The 22,527-nt window shown below is 56.6% G+C and overlaps 2 protein-coding genes across 2 annotated transcripts in view; one reads left to right on the plus strand and one right to left on the minus strand.

Moving 5' to 3' along the window:
* The window catches only part of RBFOX3 (RNA binding fox-1 homolog 3), a 164,725-nt gene that overhangs the window by 188 nt on the left and 142,010 nt on the right, over positions 1-22,527 (plus strand). The window lies entirely within an intron of this gene.
* The window catches only part of ENPP7 (ectonucleotide pyrophosphatase/phosphodiesterase 7), a gene marked incomplete at its 5' end in the record, with an annotated part of 29,771 nt that continues 12,368 nt past the window's right edge, over positions 5,125-22,527 (minus strand). The window contains 6 exons of the mRNA XM_084492593.1: positions 5,125-5,485; positions 5,750-5,853; positions 6,272-6,485; positions 6,620-7,240; positions 8,143-8,288; positions 9,385-9,640. Coding sequence (XP_084348719.1) covers positions 5,765-5,853; positions 6,272-6,485; positions 6,620-7,240; positions 8,143-8,288; positions 9,385-9,640 — 1,326 coding nt within the window. The 3' untranslated portion in view covers positions 5,125-5,485; positions 5,750-5,764. The remainder of the gene's footprint in view (positions 5,486-5,749; positions 5,854-6,271; positions 6,486-6,619; positions 7,241-8,142; positions 8,289-9,384; positions 9,641-22,527) is intronic.

Raw genomic sequence — 22,527 nt, forward strand, 5'->3', positions numbered from 1 at the left:
CTGCAGCCGGGCGTTGCGGCGTCCCCGCTGCGGGCGGCGGCGTGGATGGGGGGGAGCCCCTGCATGGCGAGGGAGGGCGGCGGGGGGCCGCTGCCCCGGGCACAGGAGAGGTGTTGGGGCGCCGAGTCCTTCCTAGGAGCTCCTCTGGTGTCGAGCGGTGCCCCATTTTATTGTTTTCTTTTCACTGGTTTTGTTCACCGACGAGAAGAATAGTTGGAACTGGTTTATTTAAGCCAAAGGTGACATGGAAATGTAACCCAGCGCTGCGCTTTTTTCATCCTTTAAAGTTCATTTAGCTTTCATCAGCTCTGGTCTTTGTGTGCAGCACGTCTTAAATTTTAGTAAAAAAAACCGTGCGAGACTTTCCATCCCCGCACACACCAGCCGTGTGCGCGCACAATACGGCATTCACGGCGTTTATGTGGCAGCTCAAGTGACCGGCCGCGCCGCGCGGGGTGAGGAATGTCGGGCTCGAGCTGCCTCCATCTGGCTCGCAGGCACGGCGAGAAAAGTACCCGAGGAAATAACCCCGGGTTCCTGCAGCACTGGGTGGGCTCCTCTCCTGGGCGTTCGGCTGCCCCTTGGTGTTGCAGAGCTCGCCGGGAGGATGCAGAAATGCAGTGACTGTTTGCTTCTTTCCCTGAGCAGCGAGGAGAAGGCTGGGCTGGGTGCAGGTGCTTTGTTCTCCTGCTTGCTGAGCCTCGGAGAAGCGAGGGTAGGAGGTGGTGGCAGACCTCTGGCACTGGGGTCTCGGCGGGGACCGAGCGGGCAGCGTTTGGATGTGTCTGAAGTGCAGATGTATCACCAGCTTCATGTGTGACCCCTCGTGGCCAGCACAGTCCACTTCATTTCCAGAATAAGCGGGTTTCCCCAACGCCGTGCATCCAGCGCGCCACGCGTGTGCCGCCTCCGTGGTGCTGCTGCCCCAGGTTCCCATCGCGAGCGGGGGGAAAAGCTCTGCCATGCGCCCCGGTCACCTTCTGCAGGCTGAGCTGGAGATCTGCTCCCCACCCCATCCCCGGGGCTTTACTGGGAATGTGCGAGCGAGCTGTCTGCTCTGCACCCGGGCTGCGGCGTGCGATGTGCTCACTTCCATTTGGAGCCGCAGTTATTTTGCGTAGTTTAAAAGCCACGTTGGGTGTCCGAGGGCAGAGCGAGTGTCTCCTCGGAGCACAAAGGCACTCTGAGCTATGGCTGCAGTCCGGGGTGCTGTGGCAGCTTTTTCATGGGTTTCCCATCATTTGGTGTCTTTAATAAAGCTCCAGGTCCTCGAGCCGTGTGGTTAAATGAAAAATTGCAGTTGTTTCTCCGAAAATAAAAAGAAAATAAAGGAAAAGAAAGAGAACAAATCAATATAAGCACTGACAGACTGAACTTGTGGCTTTAAAGAGTAGCAAAAACAGGAAGTGAATAAAAAAGCTCCCACTTTTGTATATGTTAAAATCTCATGAGTTTTTACATTGCTATTCTGATCTTTTGTTGTGGGCTCAGCAATGGAAGCGTAGCTGCCTGCCCCTCCCTGGTGCCAGGGTGCTGGCCCAGCACAGCCCACCTTTGTCTTTGTCATTTCGGGATGTTTTAATGACAAAAAAAAAAAAAAAAAAAAAGAAACTGTGCTCGAGTGCCTGGCAGGGGGGTCCCAGCCCCTTGCCCAGGGGGACGTTCCCCCCTCCTGGCTCTGCCAGGTCCCAGTGGCGGCGCCTTCCTGGGCAGCACTGGCCAGCCACCCGCCCCGAGGCCATAAGGGCTCCGTGCCTCTGTCTTCTGCTGGGGGCAGAGCTGCGGGGGGTGCAGGAGGAAATGCCCGGAGCCCTCCCCAGGCTGCCTCTGTGCTGGGTTCAGATTCCTCATCCCTGAAGGAGGCTTCACCTCTGAGGGGTTCAGGAGCGCGCAGTAATGTTGTGGTAGCACTAGGATGGGCTAAGTGGCAGTGAAGCCAATAACCTCGGCAGTCACTGAGAAAACTTCTGGCGTCTTAAAAATGAGATTCTGACCCCTTCACTAGTCTGGTGGAATATAATGCTGTAGCTCTTCCCAAGCATGTCAGACATCCCAGGAATGCCGTGTATCGTGTGGTGCCGGTAGCGGGGGCGTGCCACGCTCAGGTGCAGGAGGGAGCATTCCTTGCCAGAGGAAGGTGATGCACCCAAAGAGCAGGACCTTTGGATGCAGTGAATGATGCTTCTGGTGGACTGGAGGACTTTGGAATGGGCACAGCAAGCGGGGCTTTAATAGAGAGCGTGGGGGTCTCTGGCCAGGAAAATTTTCACACGATAGTTTCCAAGCAGTGCAGGATTTTGGTCTTTTTGCTCCCCAGCCCTGCCACAGGACTACATGGCCCGCTGTGGCAAGCAGAATTTGAAGCTGCAGTTAAATCCCTATTGGTAAAATATTGAATAAGTCAGCTTGGCTTTCTGTGCGTCTCTTCTCCTGGTGGCAGTGTAGGGTTGTGCCCACAGCCCATGGCTTCCAGGCGCAGACCGAGCAGTTCCTTGCTGCACGGAGCGGGGACGCTGCCGGCCTTTTGGGGCAGGGGCTGGGGCTTGCCTGGGCTGCAGCCCTCGGTGGCTGTGCTGCGAGAGGAGGGTGCTTCCTGCACGCCTTGCTGCCGGCTGGAATGGGATTTCTTCTGGGTGATGGCCCCTCTGCTCAGCAGGGACGTGCTGTGTTGCCCCTTGGAGCTGACACCCCAAGGTCTGGCAGCTGGGGGCAGTGATGTGATGACTGCAGCATGTCCTGGGTGTGCTCGGTGTGAGCGTGCAGAGCCGCGGAGCACGGTGTGGAGCAGCAGAAGCATCCTGCTGGTGCGGTGGCCGTGGCCAGGCTGTGCGTCCACGCTGTGCTCCAGCGCCCGGCGGCACCGCCTGCAGCTTGCGAAGCACAGACCTGGGGCAGTGCGGTGCGAGGAGCACGAGGGCAGGCTGTGGGGCCGGGGTGGTGTCCGCGGGGACACCTGGCCTCTGTCTTTGTGTTGGAGCCACCGGGAAGACAGCGGTGTCCTGTGCTCCGCTCCTGCGCTGCAGGCTCGGAGGTTCCCCGGGGGGTACCCGGGGGGTGCCCGGTGGGTGCCGAGGAGCCGCAATATTCCTGGCTCCAGGGGAGGAAGCTGGAGCCAGCTCAGGGGGGCGGGGGTGCCACGGTGGCCATGTTTGTTGTGGGCAAATGGTGGCTGCTTTCCCGAGGCACGAGCCAATTGAAGCGCAGAGATCTGCATATCATTTGGGCACAGGGCTGGGGACGGAGCCGCGGGACACGGGACAGCAGAGAGCCCCTCGCCTCCGGGCACGCTGCCCCCAGCGCGGGCACCTTCAGGAGGCAGAAGCTTTCCTGCAAGCTGCGTGTGCGCTGTAAATAAATAAATATCTGTATGGAGATGTTTGTTGTTATGCTACCGACTTGGAGCAGTTTGGACCCCTGGGTAGCGAGCATCTTTCTAGTGCAGGAAAAAGAAAGGGAAGCAAATGGTGTGGAAATGCATAGCAAATTGGGATGCAATACACAACAGGCCTCTCCCTGCTGCGTGACCCCCAGCCCTGGGGAGGGGGGGCGGTGGGGAATGAATTACGTGGGGATGGGAGGCGGGGGAGGCGCAGCACTCAGAGCAGGAATGTTGGTGAGCCTGGCTGCAGGCAGCCACGGCTGAGCAGTGCCGACCAGCACCAGGTTTGCCAGCGAGGCTGGGCAGGGGTTTGTCTGCTGGCTGAGTGGTTGAAATGTCGCGTGGTAAATGTACACGGTGTGAGATGCGAAGGGAAAGGCTGGAAGGACTCAAAGAAGGACAATATTTGGAGTTTGGGTTTCTGCATTTTGGAGTTTGCATGGGGAGAGGGAGGGGCTGGGCTGGAAACTTCCTGGGCTGGGGAGCAGGGGGTCACCGGATGGCTTGGGCTGAGCCCGCTCTGGGTGTCTGCGGGGTGGCACCGCTCTACACCCCTGCAGAGGGGGAGAATTGGCCTCACCCTGTGACATGAAGCATCTGTAACCCCGGGGCTGCACAGAGAGATGGGGAGGGCTGGAAGGTTCGAACAAGTGCATGATATGAATCTCCAGGGCATCCCTAGAAGTGAGCCCATGCTCACTTCGCTGAGCTCTTATCATTATTAATATTATTTTAAATGATATTTGCAGTGCTGGCCCGTGTGGCTCCCCTTTCGGAGCCTCCCCGTAGTTTGCCTAATGGACCATTTACTCTGCGTGCTGCTGGCCTGACCCCCACCCCCAATATGGTTTCAAGCCAAACATTTTCTTCCTGTTTTTCTGAGTGGAGTGTGCGTCTCTTGTTTCATCTTGTTGGGTGAAACCAATGCAGGGAAGGCAGCTCGAGCAAGTCTCTATGGCAACAGATGTTTATCGAGCCCCTGAGATGAGGCACGGGGTTGGGGAGAGGCGCTTCAGCATCTGGGATGGGGGCCGGGGCAGCTGCCCTGCTGGTGCCCACTGGGAGGGCAGGGACCAGGCTCTGGGATGGTGGGATTGTCCTGCTCCCTGTCCTGAGCCCCAGCCAAGGGATCCCGGGCTGCTTTTGGCCTCATACAAGGGCCTCCTGCATCCGAGGTGCATCAGCCATGCGGCACAGGAGGGGGACGGGGTGCCACAAGGCCCAGGTGGGCCCAGGCTGTGTTGTTGCCCCATCCCTCTGCCTCTCCAAAATACAGCAGGGATTAAGGCCCCCTCCCACAGCTCCGAGGAGGAGGATCTACAGCCCAGGATCAGGGCTGCAGGTGGGTGACATTTCCTGAGCGCTGCCTGGAGTACAGCAGCCACAGCTCCTCCTGTCTGCTGTGGGTTTTGAGCTTGGGTGGGTGCTGTTTGCCCCTTTTTGTCCACAGCCATAAGGGACAGAAAATTTTGGCTGGACAAACAGAACCACATTCAAGGCACCCAGGGCTCAGGGCAGGGGCAGGAGACACTGAGCGATGCTGGGATCTCTCTGAGACTGCTGCTCCTGGTCACTGCCTTTGCCAAAGCTGAGCTTGTTCTGACCCCGCTGCCACAGCCAGGGGCCCTTGGGCAGCCCAAGCAGCTCCTGCGGCCAGCAGAGACAGGATGAGACCCCTGCCTTCTCCGTGTACCCTGTGCTGGAGTCCAGCACCAATTACAGAAGGCTTCTTGGCACATGCAGAACTTAGATATGCTTTTAATTGCTTTAGAAGCTCATCATGTAATAACTGTCCCCCGTCCGAACCAAGCTGGAGTTTTTCTCCCTTCAGCAGATGGGGAAGTTGGGGCAGCACCGACACAGGATGCTTTTGTCAGGGTCACACTGAGCATCAGTGTCAGCTTCCACAGCCGTGCATCCCTGGTGCACACCAGAGCTGGGGAGGGCTTCCCCACTCTGGGACTCAGTAATGCTGGAGGAATGTGGATGAGAAAACTGGGGAGGTTTTGGAGTGGGGTCTCCGTACACTTCTCTGGCTGTCTTCTTCAGACACATTCTTCCTCACCTCCCCACACATTTCTGGTAGAGCTGCCTGGAACCTGGAGGCTGTCAAGAGAGGAAAGCACAGTGCTGTTGGTGTTTATTTCTTGTGTGTCCAGCCTGTGGATGTCGGCTGTGCAGGCACAGTGCTGGAAGTGCCAGGAAATGAGACCGAGAATTGCTCGTCCTGCTAGGTCTCCAGCCATATATGCACATTAAAGGCAAACAGCAAACTTTTATCCTTCTTTTTCTTGCAGCCAGCACACAGGCACATGCCTAGACTAGGCAGCACCTCCACAGAGCTTTCTGGCTATCCTTGGAATACGTTACCTCTGCTAGGGGGGGTTAGTATATTCCTCCCCAGCATCGCAGAGTGAGAGCAATCCCCAGCATCACTGACAGCTTCGTGGCAGCAAGGAGAGGAGCGCTTGAACCTGCAACGGCAAAAGTTCAGCATTAAAGCAGGGAGCCGGGCTCTGCCCAGGGGAGCAGCAGCAGCCCCCTCCCGCAGCATGGAGCTCGTGCAGGGGGCTGGGCACAGCAAGCAGCCGCTCTGCATCCCCTGCTCCCTGCGGGAATGATGCTCCGCTGGCCGCAGCACCGCCCGTTTCCAACCCCTACCGGCTGCGCAAAGCCTCGCTGGGCGTTTTGGGGACGTTTAGACGTCCTTACAGCGGGAGCTGCCCGGCTGCCGGCTGGCTCAGGGCCGGCCCGGGGTCCGCTGTGCCGGGAGGGGGAGCGGAGGGAGCCCCCCGCGAGGCTCCGGCCCCGCAGCGGCCCCGCAGCGGCTGCGGCCGTCGGGCGGCCGCCGCTAGATGTCGGTGTTCCCGCAGCCATCCGCGGGGCACTCACGCAGCAGGGGCCTGAGGACCTCCAGGGAGCCGTCGTTGGGCTCGGGCACGATGCCCAGCAGCTCGCAGAGCAGCGCGTAGACGTTGACGCTTTCGAAGGGCTCGGCCAGCAGCCCCTGCTTGAAGGCCGGCCCCACGGCGCGGAAGATGGTTTTCATGTTCATGGCCTCGTTGTCAAAGCCGTGCTCCCCCTTGTTGAACTGCACCTTGAAGCGCTGAAAGGGATGGCAGGGGGTGAGCGCCCCGACCCCTCGGCCCCCGGCTCAGCTCCCCAGAGGCGGCGTGAGGAGAGAAAGAAAGAGGCAGAGCCAAGAAAAGACAGTAACATGCATCTGTGCACGCATCTTACCCCGTGGATCACATATCCCGGATCGCTGTACATCAGGAGCGGGGTGATACGGGGGTTGTTGGCATAGTGGAATCTCTTTGGAAACTCTTCTTTTTTGTACACATGTAACTTTGGGTGGGCATTTTTCAGGACTGAATACACGTGCTCCAATTTCCCTTCTTTCGGTATCAGTAGTCCGTTTGGTCCGTAGTCTAAGAGTTCAAACTGGATGTCGCTGAACGTGAAGTTCTCTACTGCCCCGATGTGAACCTCGTTGTTCTTTATGACCGTCTCCATGCCGTGGTCAGACGTGATGATGAGGTTGAGGTTTGGTTCCAAGCCACTTTCCCTGATACGTTGCCTTAAGTAGCCGATGGTTCTGTCCACCTGGCTGACTATGGCTTTCCTCTGCTCGGACTCGGGGCCGTACTTGTGTCCTGTTGAGTCTGGCTCACCGAAGTAGAGGGTGATGAAGTCGAGGTTGTTCACCGTGAACCATTCCATCACAGTGTCGATGTTCTGTCTCCAATTGACTTCATTGCTGTAGTTGAATATGGGGGGCTCCACTAGCTTCATATACACTTCTTCCCCTTGATATTTTGCTTTCCCCCCAGGGAAATAGATAGAGCCTGTCTTTAAACCCTGTTAGGGAAGACATTGCATAAACCCACCTGAACTCACTCTGCAGCATCTCTCCATCTGTCAGTACAACAACTACCTACTAATGCGGTTAGTTCATTCAGCCCCCTAATGTCTACCTCTGCCTCTAATGAGGTTTTCTTGCTCATTGCCAATTAAAAGTGATTAATTGAAAGCTCTGCCCTTCCCAGAACCCCTATGTGCTGGTTTTCTCGCTGTGTTCCTAATATTAGTTATCACTTTAGAAAGTGACTTGTTTGTACATTGCATGGCCCCTCTGGCTCCTGACCACCAGGGCATTATGGTGTGCTGTGCTGCCGTCATACAAGCACTCACACTGAAGTCAATGGGGCCAATTTGGCAGGTAAATACAGGCAAAGGTATGTGTCTGGGGCAAGGTCTCGTGTCCTGTCTTAAAGCCAGATTCAAAGCCTAAAGCCAGATTCAAAGCCTGCTGAGATTTGAGGAAGTGCTCAGTGAAGTGCTGCAGTGCTCAGTGAAGAGGGGACCAGCCCCCTACACCGGTCCCCCGAAGGTGCTGGGTGAGGCCGAGGAAATGAGGTACGTGCTTTGGAGCACACAGCGCTTGGGCTCGTTATGCTCCCTGAAGAACTGGCTGGGGTTTCCTTGAACAGGAAATGCATAACCTGTTTCATTAATATCTTAATAAAGCTGAAATGCATCTTTTATTTTTTGCTATTTTTAATAGAATGATCATAATTATTCCTGCCAGTGTCTGGGGATTTAATTTTTTTTGCTGCTCTAATTAGCCTGTCATTTGCAAGGAGGATGTTAGCTCATGGCCACTAGAGATCGTGGCTTGCCTGTAGCTTTTACTGCACGAATGCAGGCAGGAGACGCCTCTGTCTCGGGGTCTGCGTGCGAGAGGAGCCTGCCCCACTTGCCTGTCTCTGAGCTGTGATCCAGATGGGCAGGCTGCCGTTGTCCCACCAGCTGTCAATGCCTTGCGTGACGTAATAGGGCATCTTCACCCCCGTGCTGGTGTTGAACCACATGTTGTGTATCACCCCGTGGTTCTCGAGGTATTTCCCTGTCAGAAGAGATGGACGAGGCGGGTGTGAGCCAGGCTCCCGCCGGACTCCCAAGTCTATGTCTGTTTCTCTGTCTCTCCTTCCCCTTTCCTGGCTGTCCTTTTGCTTTTGCCTCGTTCCTCCACCTGGCTCATACCACGTTGGGTGGCCAGGAGCAGAGCGTGAGAGGCTGCAGGGGGATGCTCTGAGTCCCAGGGGCCCACGGTGCGGGTGGCTCTCGCCCGGCCCCCCCCTCGCCCCTGGAAGCGCAGCTGCCTCCTGCAGTTGCTCCTGCCCTTTTCATCACATTTAGGGTTCACCGTTATGCTGCATTTAACTAATTGCTTTGGTGTTTCGTTTTCTGTTGTTCACAATGATTAAGGTCAGCATAAAGCAGAAATTCCCCTTACAAACGAAAGGCTGGCACTTTGCACTGTCACATTTCATGCTATTTTTTATTATTCTAGTCCTCAAGACTGCACAGTTACTTCTGCATGATATCCCAGTCCTCCTTTGTATTGACGCCGCCTCCCTGCCTTTTCTCATCAGCAGATTTCATTAGCATGCACCACTCTTTTATGCCAAGGTTATTAATGAAAATCTTAAATAAGATTGGCTCCAGAATCGATTCCCCAGGAATTCCCCTGTTACCCTCCCTAGCTTGTCAGTCTCCTTTCAGTATTACCTGCTGTTGCCTTCCCTGCAGCCGGTTACTTACCCACATTAGAGATTTTGTACTAATCTTCATCTTCTCCGTCTTAACTAATGATTTCCCATGCGGCACTGTATCAAATACATTGCTGAAGTCCAGAAAGATGAGATTTACTGCATCTCCCTTATTTAAAAAATCATTTATCTTATCAAATGAGGCTATCAGGTTAGTCTGATGCTATTTACCTTTGATGAATACAGGTTCAGCTTCTGCAACTATTGCCATGTCTCTGGCTCTTTTGCCAACATATATATGTGCTAAAGCTTACCATGCTATTGAGGCCAGTCCTTGGGTAGTCTTAGCTTGACTTAGCTTCCCTTAAACCTAAGCCTTGAATTTGCTCTTTCAGCGTCACACTGCACCCCCCTTTGGGTCTCTGCTTGCTCTGGCAGGTGGGGACTTACCGGTCAGCAGCGTGAAGTGGCACGGGCTGGTGAGGGTGACAAAGGCAGGAGTCATGTATCGTGCCTTCACTCCCTCTGCAGCCATGGCATCGAGGTTGGGGGTGTCCACGTCCTGGTCATAGTTCCACCGAAAGCCATCGAAGGACACCAGGAGGACTTTGTCGCGGCTGGCTGCTTGCTGCACGGGGACACATCTTGCTATAGAGAGGATGGCAAATAGGAACCCCAGAGAAGCGAACATCTTCTTGCCCTTGAACTGGAGTAGCCCAGACGTCCAGAGAGCTCATGTTAATATATGCTGGAAGGGACTAAGTTCAGTCCTTATCTAATCTTGCAAATGCTGACCAGGTGCAGGGCTTTAGCCAGAACTTTGTATCAGTATGATCCTCTTTGTTTTTGTCTAACTGAGCTGGATTAGCTGGGATTTCCTTCTGACTCCAACGCCAAACCTGCCTCCTTCCTCTGTGGGGCTGGGTGCTGCTTTATGGCATTCATGAACATGAAGTATTGTTGGTGTGGCTGAGGCCGCTGTCTGCAGGCAGCCCCGTCCTTCCACAGCCTCCCTGCTCCCTGTGCTGTCCCCCTGTCCCCCGGTGCCGTGCCCTCTCCCTGCTCTGTGCCCTGCGAGCAGCATCCTGAAGTGCTGCAGGGCGCACAGTGGTTGGGGTGAGCACTGGCAGGAGGTCCCCAGCAAGTGATCAAAGCCTCTTCCTACTGGTGAAGGGGAAATGAGTTCTCTGCCACCAACAGAAAAGGGTGTTGGAATGTGTTAAAATGGATAGGGCAGCCTTGGAGGAGGAGGTTGTAAGAAGGACAGAGCTCAATGATTTTTCCTGTTACATGACAAGGTCTGAACTGGAGGAAGGTCTTGAGGCAACTTGCCTCGCATCCAGAGCTGTTTGTCCATCCTGGGAGGTGCTCAGAGGTTCACAAAGGGGCTTGGTTTCCCTGAGGCACCACAACGTGGTTCTGTGGAGCTGCACGGTGAGGAAGGGGGCTCTTTCCTGGGCCTGATCACACCGGCAGCCTCCAGATGTGCTCCAGAGGTTGAGCCCGTGGCCAGCCTGCTGGCAGCATCTTGTCCTCAGCCCCGTGGGGACCTCATCGCCTCCCTCGCTGCCGTGGGCGCTGAGCCCTGCTCTGCTTCATGGCCATGGGGCGGTGGCCCTCATCCATTCACCATGCTGCTGAGCTTTGCTGTATTGATATCCCGTTTTATCAATGTCTGTAATTTTTATGACATCTCTAGGGTTTTATCATTGCTGGTGACTCATTTATCAGCAAAACCAAGTTTAAGGTTTTTCTAGACTTATGTAACAGAGGTTGACATGGGTCCCCGGGGTCTGAACTCTCAACCTTCATGCCTTTGCTCATCTCCCTCTCTGCTTGAGTTCCAGATTTATTCCTTATCTGCCTCGCTCCCGAATTGCAGAGCCATTCCCCTGCCTCACCACACACAACGATCTCTTGGGGCCTCCCCAGCTCTGCCTGGGCTCGTTCCTTGGCATTTCGTGCGTGCCCGTGGCTCTTCCTTCCTGGCCTGCGACAGTCCCTTTGTAGTCCCGAGCACCCTGAGCACTCCTGCCTGGACCCCTCAGTACCCCACCATCCACTGCCACCCCATCCTCCGTGCCTGTTTCCCATGTGTGGCATGGGACAAGAGTGCAAGGGCATTGCAGGAGGCTTGGGCCTTCCCACCATGGCTGACATGAGTCAGGAGCAGCGTCGGGCCCTGTGTTTGCAGGCCGTGACCGTGAACCCAGGCTGTGATGGAGGCCGGGCCCTGGCTCCGCCGCTGCTGCTATCTGAGGGCAGGGGCAGGCCCGGGGCTGGAGGCAGTTCTGCGGGCCCCAGCCCTGCGTTTGCTGAAGGAACTCTTTTGTTATCAGCATTCGTTGCCTGTCCCCTGGGTCTAATTTGTCCTCTCAGTGAGGATGGAGGGGCCTGCCAGGCGCTGAGGGTTTAAAGGGTTCGCACGATAAAGATCTTATCGCCTGCCCAGCTCAGGAGAAGTCCTAAATATTCCGCTTGTTGTTCTGAGGTGGGTCAGTAAGTCCCCATGCCATTACTGCCTAACAGCACATGGGAAGGTCCTGATAAGTTATCGTGTTCATCTGCTCTACTGGGAAAGTAAAAGGATAGTGAGAAGTAAGCACTGCTCTAATCTCTGAGGAATACTTAATAATAGGAGTGTTTCAAGGCACATTTTGATATTCAGTATCTGTGGAGCATGAAGCACAGATAAAGAACATTACCTTTGGCCTCCCTACCTGGAGACACTGTTAAAAAGGCTGATGCAGTTGATCTTGCAGCAGCAGCACCCCAGCTCTCGCCCCACAAGTGGCCGCATCTGAGGCCGGTGGTCACTGCGGGGCCATCATCTCCCTGCTGGGCTTGTTGTGGATCAGAGACCCCTTGCTGACACCGCTGGTCCTACCAGGGCCCTGAAGGCAACCAAGGGTGCTGCTGCCCTTGGACAGCACGGGTCGTTAGTCCCACACCTAATGGGGTTGGAGGCTCCTCTGGAGGCGCTGGGCGCAGGGATGCTCGGTGCCCCCAGGTTGGAGCCCTGCAGCAGAACCGTGCTGGCTGCAGCACTGGGGGGACACAGGGGACATGGGACATCCCCGTGCTTGGCTGGGGGCTGCCTCTGTCCCAGTGCTACCTGCAGAAACTGCACAATCCACCACCACATGCCAGGGCTTTGCTTCTTCCTCCCTGTTCCTTGCGGATGTAAATGCCTTGTAGGCTGAGACTATCCTTCCCCACGTTTTTGTGCTAATTAACTCAGAAAATACAGATTAAGGTGCTATAAAATAAAAATTATGAGCACAGACAAGTCACTGCCAGTGGAACAACCCAAGTTTGAAGCATGCTGGTTGGGGCCAAGCCTCTGTTTCCAGCTTGTACAAAACCAGATGTACCCAGCACCCTTGGGTGAAAATGCAGCTTCCCCACTCGGTCAGGGCATTGCTGCTTTGCAGCACCCAGGCAGTGCTGGGCTGATCAGGGTGAAAGTTGAGCATGTGCTGGGCACTTGGGTCAGAAAGGCAGGGGATGGATTTCTTTCCTTCCTTCTTTATTTTTTAATGGAAAATAAAATTGCAAAATTCTCAGAGATGCAGTACAAAAGCTGCCACTTGAATTTCCCTCAGGAATTTCACACTTTCTCCCGCAGAGCAGTCACTTGGCTCTGCAGGGCTCATGTCAGAGGGGATTTGTTACTGGCACAGCTGGAGCTGTTTGCTGCTAACGGGATTAAGGAGCTGGGCAGAGCCCCACAGGTGAGATTCGCCAGCTGCTGGGGGGGGGGGGGAGGGAGGGGGGATTCTGGGGCACTTTATAAATGCCCTCTGTGGCCCAGGAGCCCTTTTGGTGTTTCCTTGCCTGAGCCCAGAGGGAAGAACCCCCAGGAAGGGGAACAAGGATGCAGACCCAACCACATGCTGTTTAGGAAGAGGTACAGGGACAGGGCAGGGGTTGGGGGGGGAGTTCTGCTGTCCCCTGCGGGATGGTGAGTTGGGACCCTGGGGCAGGGGGTGGGCTGGTGGGAAGCAGGGAGCTGATTCCTTCTGTTTGCCAGGCTGACCAGTTGCAAAGAGCTCTGTCCTGTAGAGCAGTTGGCTTACTCCAGGGGTAAAGGCATCGTGTGTGCAGCCTGCTGGAAAGAGGGCAGGAAGAAAAGGGGAGAAGGTGGCTCTGAGAGCGAGAAACAAATTGAGCAAAGCGCTCCTGTGCGCACCTGCTCACCCTGCTTCCTTCATTGGTTTGGTGCAGCTCAGACACACAGGGTAAACATCTGCAGTGCTCCTCATGGCTCCTGGCACATAATTACATGTGTACCAATGGCCTAGATAAGCTCATTAGTGCCATAAAGTACCTAGTGCCAGGACCTCGTGTGATGCTGCCCCAGTGAGCAAGACCAGGAGGAGCTCTGCAGCTGAGTGGGCCAGGACTGAGCGCAAGGAGAGGCTTGTGGACCTGCTGGGGGTCAGGAGGAGCTGTGCCTGGGGCAGCCAGGTGGAGGTGATGGCTTGGTGCCTTACCCCTGTGACACCACTCCCTTGGTGCTCACAGCATCACCTGGAGAGCCCTGGGGCCAGTGGGAGCGGGTGTGGGTGCTGTGATCTGCCCTGGGTGCAGTGTCACCTCCAGCCTGGCTGCAGAGCTGGCCCCAGGGGGCTGAAAGAGCGTGGTGTGGGGTCTGCGGGCAGCCCTGAGAACCCCCCCAAACTGTGCCTTCCCCAGGTGAGTGCAGCACCAGGCTGGTCAGGACCTGGCTTCAGCTGCTCGGGAGCCTTGCACACTCAGGTGCAGGGATGTGGCTCCCCCTGTGTGCCCGTACCACGATGACCCCTGGGCAGTGCCGTGCCCGCTGCGGGGCAGGGATGCGCTAAAGCCCCGCAGGATGCCCAGGAGCCCCCCCGAGCCCCCCCCTGCCCTGCAGGACGGCCCCTGGCGGTGCCTCCCAGCCGAAGGGGGTCCCTCGGAGGGCGCAGACCCCCCCGGGACGGGGACCCCGGCGTGGCCGTGCCCGGCCTGGCCGCCAGGTGCTGCTGTTCGGCCGCCGGCGGGACCGGGCCGGGGGCTCCGCTCGGCCGCCGATGCTTGGGGGGGGGGGGCACAGGACCCCCACCGGGACTGGGTTCCCCTCCGGGGGTCCACCCGCTGCCCTTATCGGCTGGGCTGGGGACGTGCTGTCCCCTTCCTCCGAGAGGGACCGCGCTGCTGAACGCCTTTGGTCCATAGGGAAGGGGCAGAGCTGCGGGCATCTACCCCAAATCAGTGCTCGAGACCCCCAGAAATGTGTGTGTCCCCCCTCAGACCTTGCCTGGGCCACAAGGCAGCTGGCCCTGTAGGGCTGGGAGGGGGGCAGCGGCAGCAGCGTGCCCTGCACAGGGTGGGCACAGAGTGGTGGGGGCCAGGAGCAGCCCCCTGGGATCAGGGCTTTGATTTCAGCCCCAGCGGGAGGCAGGAGCCCACCCCTGGGAGGGACCTCAGGGGACAGCCGCTTGTCTCATGTTCTCTTCACGTGCACACACAGAAATCTGCCTTCAGCACAACCCCCTGCTCTGATGCTCTGGAGACACCACCGGTTGTGCCTGGTCCCTGAGGGCTCGCCTGCAGAGATCGGTGCTGCTGCTCTCTGTAGCTTGGGTCGGGTCATTGGGATTTAGGGAGGTGGGAAGCAAGGTAACGGGTCAGGGTTGTGGGTGACAGCCTCAGGGGGTGTGCAAAGGGAGCGTGGAGCTGGAGTTAGGGATGGGGTCAGGACGCTGTGAGTAGCTGGGTGTCTGGTGGAGCACGAGGCAGGGTCTCGGTGCCGGGGCTGAGTCAGCTGCAGCGCTGTCAGCAGGACCTGGAGGGGGGCCCACACGCTGTCTGGGGCTGTCGGCTTTCCTGAGCTCTGAATTTGCTCAGGGGGTGAAAATCAAGCCTCTCTCCTGAGGAAGCCCCGTGTGTGGTGGCTCAGCCGAGTGCTGGCACCACCCAGACGGGCTCCAAGCATGGGGGGCACTGGGGTGGCGTCTTTAAAGGCTGGGCCTGGGTAAGCCCTGACTCTGCAGGAGCTCTCTGTGCTTGGGCCTGATGCAAAGCCTCGGAGGGTGACTTTTCCATCTAGTTTGCGTGTCTTCTGTGTGGCAGGCTTTGGGGAGCGATGCAGCACAACGCTCAAGGTGAGGAGAGCCAAGGGACCAGCGCGGTGAGGAAACCTCTGCCCTCCCCGGGCAGGCAGCTCTGGCAGTGTGGGTGTGAGCAAGCAGCAGGGTGGGTGAGGCTCTGTGCACCTTCCCCAAACACCCATCGCCTCCTGCACTGCTCAGCTGCTCCCCTCCTTGGCTGGCCCTGCAGCCTTCGGTCCCCAGGTGGAAGGGTAAAGCTGTGCCTCTTGCTCTCCCCAGCTAAGTGATGTCCCTGGATGATGACAAGGGGCTGAAGCTCCTTCTCTTTCCCCTGCCAGCTGTGGTCCTGTTCCCTCTCCCATGGCTTCTGCTGTTGCTGCCAAACCCTCGTCTGCTCCAGGGTTTTTTTGGCTGCTTCTGGGGCTTCTCAGCCAGCTGTGCCCTGGGCTCTTTCTGCTGGGTCTGGGCCCTGAGGAGTGGGGCAGGGTCAGCCCCGTCTCTCCTGGCTCTGCCCCAGCTCTGCCCCCACCTGGGACCCTTCCTCGGCTGCTCGGTTAAACCCCGTATCGATCACTGCATCAGAGCCCGGGGCTCTTTCTCAGCTTTCTTAGCTAATGGCTGTGTCTGCCTCCCATTGATCCTCAGCTGTAGAGCTCATTGATTAAGTACATTTCTTATTATGCTTAATGGTATTTTACTCCTTTATGTGCTTACCTCATGCCAGATGCTTGTCCTGTGCTTCTGCCTGCAAGTGGGAGAATTCCTCTGCTCGGAGGCCGTGTCCCTGGCTGTGCCAGCCCTGCTTCCCCTGCCTCTGCCTGCCTGGCCTTCCTTCTGCTTTCCCCATCTTCCTTTTCTTCCTGGGCTGGGACAATCCCCCTGCTCCTGTCCTCCAGTTCCTTGCCCTGAGTCCCTGCTCCTGCGCCCTCCTCAGAGATTTGTTTTTCTCCCTGCGCCACCAGAAAGAGGACGAGCAACAAGGCAGCCACTGTGCCCAAAGCACCACGGGGGCTGTGCCTGCCCTGCCTCTGCACAGCTCTTAGTGCATTGTGCTAATGTCTGCGCTTATCTCCTGCAGGGGACCTTGCACTGAGCTCCTTTTTTGCTTGGTTCTGCCTTGTTCCTTGCTGCTTACTGCAGGCTGGCCCTCCCTTTCTGGAGCATCTTGGCCAGCAGGGCTGCAGCTCTTGCTAGGATCTTTCTCCTGGTTGCATCTTACAGACCCCACAGAGCCTCCTGAGAGCTAGGGAGGCTTTATTTTGTCTTGACCAGTGGGGTGTGGGTTTCTACCCCGATCCCTCCAGGAGTCTGGTGCCAGACACAGGAGGAGGTGGGTACGCATGTCAGCAGGTGTCATCCAACAGGGCAAAAAACATCTCCCCGTAAGGTGAGCCCTAATTCTTCTGCAGCAAAAGGCCATTGCCAGTCCAGCAGCCGGAGCAGCCCTGCCCTGCTGCCTGTCCCAGCCCCCCACCCAGCCGGGGGGATGCAGCAGCCAGGACACCGGGTTTCCTTTTGCCTGCCCTCACACAAACACCTTCACACTCCACACGCACTGTGTGTTGCCTCGCTCTGTGCCTCACCTCCTTTCAACTCTCTTGCATGCATCATTCAAAAGCCATAACATTATTGGGCATAAAATATTTACTTAACTGAGCTTTTTGCAAATATTCCCCTCCATTATTTTTCCTCCTTTTGGGAGCAGACACCGCTTCTCCTGTGCTCTCAAATGGCTTCTCTTAAATAATACAACAAGAACATATGAACACCCACTAGCCTTTTTCTTTCTCTTGAAATACCCATAAATAAATGGTGTCACCAACCCATTTACGGCTGCCCCAGGACCGTGGCTCAGGCACACCCAGTAACAGCCCCTCCTGTGTGATCGCCTCCCTGCCAGGAGAGGGGCAGGCAGGGAAATGCCTGGGGAGGGAGCATAAATACATGAGGAGATCTGACGTGATGCAGGGTATTAATATTAAGAAACCCTCCTTTCAGAAGGGGCATCTGAAGTTTAGCGGAGGGAACGCAGGACTGAGCTCGGATGCTGCCTGACTGCTCAGAACAAAATTCCCTGCGGCAGGGACGTGGCTCAGTGCTGGGGGGCTGCCCGAGGCATGGCGATGCTGGGGGGGCTGCTCCTGCTGCTGGCAGCAGAGCTGGCAGGCCTGGACAGCTCTTAGACAGCAGGCTAAAATATCCTGTGAGCCTGAGGCAGTCGGGGTGGGTGGTGGTGCTTGTAGAAGCGTTGGGTGCTGAGGATGCTCTACCTGTATATGAAGGCATCAGGCTGCCTGCTGCTGCTGCTTGGGGAAGGGGGGCTGTGGGGGGACCCCAGGGGGTGCAGGGGACCTGGCCATGGGGCGCTGTGCTGGCTCAGGTGCCCTGTGGGGTGTCCCATGGGGTGTCCGTGTGCCAGCCCCAGGCGTGGGGCGCGCTGTGCCGGTGCTGTCCGTGGTGCTGAGGCCAGCGACGCCCAGCCCCGGGCGTGCTCCTGCTGGGGAGGTGTGAAGGCAGCTCCTGGGGGGGGAAAAAACTTCAAATAGCATGGAAAAGCCTCCGCAGCCCCTATTCACCATGTTCACCTGTATGTGAGTTGTGAGCAGAGCCTCTGGGGGATCGCTGCCTGCAAAGAAACAGGGAGGGAAATAAGAAACAGGGAGGGAGGGGAAATGTGCTGGGGGGAGGCCATGGGGATCCACGTGAAATTGTCCCCCCAGGAGAGCTGGCCTAGGGACCCATGAATTTAACCTCGTCTGCCTGTATCAACCTCATCTGCTGGGAGTTAGCAGCAATAGCTGGGGTAGTTTAATGCTGGTTGGGCTGGACTGTGTGCAGTTCTTGTTGCCCAAGCACAGAAAGGAGATAGCTGAACTAGAAAAGGATGACAAGGCTGATCAAAGACACAGAACAGCTTCTGTATGAGAAGAGACTAATAAATTGGGACTCTCTTGGTTAGAGAGACAATTGAGGTGATATATGATACAGTTCTGTAAACTCAGGAGTGGTATAAAGGTGAGTACAGGAAATGAATATTCACTATTTCTCATAAATATGTGTGGGATCAAATGAAACAGACAACAGACTTAAAACAGAAGAGAAAGCTGTTTTCTTTCTTCATGCAGGACTTAATTACGTTGTGGAGCTCGGCACTACAGGGTGGTTCAGGGACCGCCAGCCCCTGGTTCAGAAAGCAATTAGAGAAGTTCATGGGAGATGGATGCATTAGCAGCTCCTCCACACGGCGATGCAGACGCAGTGCCCGGCTCAAGGAGCACTCTGCAGTAGCTGGGTGCCGGGGCTGTTTTCATCTGGGTGGTGGTGTCTTGGCAGAGCCCCGCTCCCCACCTGCGGCTGGGGTTCCCTTGGCTCCCCCTTCCTCTCCTGTGGTGGAAGGCAGGCCAAGGACTGGGAAACATGGGCTGGGTGAGCCCGTGGGGTGTGCAGAGCCTGAAGCAGAGCGGTGCCTGGCAGGGACCTGGCTGTGGGTAGCTCAGGGCATGCTGCTGCTGCTTTATCTGTTGCTCCCCCGTCTGCAGCAACCCGCTGTAACCATCTCCATCCCTAACTGGAGCTTAGCTGGCCACGGCAGCAGCTCGTCTCGGCTTGGGACATGCCTTTGTGTCATCGAGGAGCATTTAAGTGTTTTCCTGTTACAGCGAGGCGAACAGACCTTTCCCTGTAATGCTGGCAAATCCCTGCTCCTGAGGAGCAGTTAATTGATTTCCCTTTTCATTGCGCCTCTTCTCCCTGTGGCTGTGCTGACACCCGGGCTGCCCGGAGATCTCTGCCTGAGCTCCGAGTCAGTGGCTGCGACAGGCAGATCCTGAAATTATTGATAAACACTCATTGGGGCTGGAGCCTGGTAAATTGCCAGCAACCCCAGCGGATTTCTCTCTTGCCAGCATCATTTTTCTTGATGACAGCATGTTCAGAAGTTTGTCAGGGAGGGGGCAGGGCCTCCTGCTAACTTTTTTTTTTTTTTTTAAGCATCAGTTGTTTTTAAAGATCCCTGCCTAAGAGAAGAGGGGACAGTGATCAGTGCCTGTGGCTCTGTCCTCCTGCCTGTTCCCAAAGAGCACCAGGCTGGGTTTGCAATCACAGGCTGGCCCTGGCCGTGCCTCTCAGGGCTGTTTGTTGGATCCTGGCTGCTGCTTCGCTGCCCTGACCGCTTCCTGGGGGCACCCCCTGCACACCAGCGGGGCTGCACCATGCCAGCCATGCTCCAGGCAGGGAAGAGCCAGCAGGGACTCGTGGCTGGGGCAGGGTGACCCCGCTTCAGGGATGGGAAGGAGACAGGGTGATGTGAAGGGCTGGCTGGGCTGGGGAGCCTGCCCTCCCCACGGCTGCAAAAATCAACTCCAGCATCTCTCGTGGCAAGTTCCTAGCAGGCCACTGTGCAATTTTGCAAGCCTGTCGCTGTGTGCCCGGCTTACGCAGCGCATACAAATGCGGCTGCATGTGGCAGGAGCTGTGTTGTCTCTAGCTGTTGCTCTCTCTAGAGCTTGGAGCATTTTTCTCTCTGCTAGGTCTGCTAATTAGTGGGAGGTTGTGGATCAGGAACAGAGGGAAATGTCCTTCTGTGGTTCTGGCACTAGAAATAATTGAGCCATTTTTCACCTATGGCCAATCTAATTCTGTCCACATCTTGATTTTTCTCTTAATAGCTTGGGGATACTGTTGGCAGCAACAGGATTCACAGCCATGTCCAAGCTTTTCAGTAATCGCTTGGATTTTGCTCTCTTGCTAACTGGTTGCTGGTTTCTTCTTACTTCTTGCCTGGGCTCCTCTGGGGAAGGGAAAGGAGCTCATTTCCACCGAGTGGTGCTGGCCCTGGCACTGAGAGCCCTCGGTCCCTTCCCAGGGCAGCAGCACAGGACCCTGCGCCGAGCAGCCACACGTCCTGGCAGAGTTTGCTCATCTCTGGTTCGGGTCCCTCTGCTCCCTGGTCCTGCTGGCCCCTCTGTCACCCCCCTTGGTGCTGCGGGTGCTCACAGCACCTTTCACAGTGGGAAGAGGCAGCGATGCAGCTCCTTGGGCTGCCAAGGGGAGAGACAGCCACAGCCTGGGCGCCCCAGCATCACCATCCCTCTGCCTTCCCGGGCTGTGCACCCCAGCTTTGCCATCCCTCTGCCTTCCCGGCCGGGCTCCCCAGGAGGGGTTTTGGGACAGGCAGGGCTGGCAGCATCCATCCTGCCCCACCGACCCACGCCGGGGCTCTGCAGCAGCAGCTCGCCTCGCTCTGCGCCTAATGAGCGCATTCCTGCACACCCAGGCTCTCCCAAACCGAGCAAATACCCTATTACAGTTGTCATGGAAATTAGAAAGTGTGTCTGTTTGAGTTTCCTCAGCGCAGGGCTCCGTGTTCCCAGCGGTTTGTACATCAGAAAGCCTCTCGCAGCGCTAATGCGGGAGCAGCTCTCATTAGGTGGCTGGGACTCTCGGTGGGCAGCCGCCACTTTCCCCAGACAAGCCGGTGCTGAGGGCTGAGTGCCACAATTTAACGTGTCAGGCTTCTTTAAGCCTGGGAAAGTGAAGATGTTCACGGCAAACTGAAAGGTGCGATTTATCAATGCTGCTCCCCAGAGGCTCAGGGCCTGTCAGGCACCAAAAAATCACATACATCACTGGGGGGGGGAGCTGCTGCCTTTTTTTTTTTTTTTTTTTTTTTTTTTGGCCATTTCATTTCATGGAAGTGCCAGAGCTCTGAGGCCAGGGGCAGCAGCCCTCTGCACGTGGATCTCGGGGCCAGTGAGCCGCCGAGATGGATGGATGCAGCTCGTGGCTCCCTGCGCTGCCTGGAAATCTCTCCTCTTCGCACGTGTTTTTGGAGGCTGGGAGGCTGAGGGGGGGGTGTGAGGATGTCTCCAGCCTTTGACACGAGTGACATTGTCCCCGGCTTCACCCCCTGTCCTCCACAGATTTCCCTCTGTGCGTGTGTGTGCATGCAGATTTCATTGCTTTTTTCTTTATAACATTTTATTTTTCCATTGTTTATGGGCCATGGGATTGGAAGCGAAGCATTTGCTTAATTGCTGTCAGGCAAGGAAATGGGTTATAAAGTTGCCAAGGGAAGAAATAAATGACTCTAGGGTGAACGGAAGGGAGTGGGGCTGATAGCAAGGGGAAGGGGAGAAAGGCTGGGGATAAGAAGGGCTGAAAGGGAAAGGAGGAGAAAGAACAGGAAGGGATCGGGGGGGGAGGGTGGCAAAGGGAGCTGCCTCGGGGGGATGTGGGGAGGCCTCTCCCTGCCCCTGAGCTGGAACCGCACCTCCTGCGCTGGGCACCTTCCTGGCAAGGGGTGGTGAAACGTGTCCAGAGGGGAAAGTGTGCTGGGAACAGCCTGGGCTGAGGCGCCTCCTCCCCGCATTGCTCCTCTGCCTTCAGCCATCCCATTTCACCCAGTTGGCTTCTCCAGGCATGCCCTGGGTGCCTGGGGCAGCCCCGCTGCTGAGGTCCCCCAGGGCAGGGGGTCCCCGAGTGCTCCCCACCCCACTTCTGGGGCCATTTGTGTCCCTGGGGCTCTGGGAGAGAGGCAGCGAGGGGGGACACCCATGGGTGGTGTCTGTGCTGGGGCAGGGGGAGCGGGGTCAGGCTCTGCCCGGTGCATTTTGTGGAGGGAAATTGGGGTGAGCCGAGCCCCCTTGTCCTGGCTGCTGCTGCTCCGGTCTGTTAGCCCGGCAGTGGGCTTTTTATCTGCATGGCTTTCTTGTTTCCTTCATCATTTCCCCGGGTCTCACCCTCCACCATGTCATCCCCATTGCACGGCTCCTCCCTCTCCCCGTTCGCCACATTACTGCAGCAAGGACTCACTTTCCCATCTTTTAGTCTCAGCGCCATACATAAAAGCGCTCTGATGGCCATGGCGTGATAGCAAAGACAGAACTTAATTTCACAGCATTTTCATGTAATACTCCATAAAACCGAACAAATTTGCTGGAGTCCAAATCCATCTCATTATGCAGAGTCATTGAAAGAGGCTTTTAGATTCTGGGACTCGGCGCTCAACTAGGGGATGTTACAGAAGAAGAGAAAAATAATTAATTAGGTGCTGCTCTGTATCTTTGATCCTGCATGGCAAGGCACATTAAATAAAATGCCTGGCTCATGAATAAATGCTGCACGGAGTCCTGCTTTTTTTTTTTTTTTTTCGACCTCACTCAGAAAATTCTAACTCTGAGATGGAGGAGGGGAAATTCCTGTCCCGAGCCCTCTGGGCCTTCCTTGGGAGCAGAGCAGAGATGAGAGGAGAAGCTGGAGCCGTGCAGGGCATCTCCTGGGGTGAGAGCAGCCCTGGTGCAGTGCAGCGGCAGGGTGCTGGGGATAGGGACGGGGTGCCGGGGCACCCAGTTCCTCTGGAGCTCTGCTGAGGTCCCTGCTCTTCCCAGGGGTCCTGCAGGGCACAGCCAGGGCCAGATCCAGCCCTGCTGGGAGAGGCTTGGAGGTGAGGAGCCTGCAGCAACCCCTGGTCCTCCCCCCAGCCCAGGCATTTAGCTCTGTTCTCTGTACGCAGCTGCTG

Source organism: Aythya ferina, assembly GCF_964211825.1.
Source record: "Aythya ferina genome assembly, chromosome: 18".
NCBI classification, from domain to species: domain Eukaryota; kingdom Metazoa; phylum Chordata; class Aves; order Anseriformes; family Anatidae; genus Aythya; species Aythya ferina.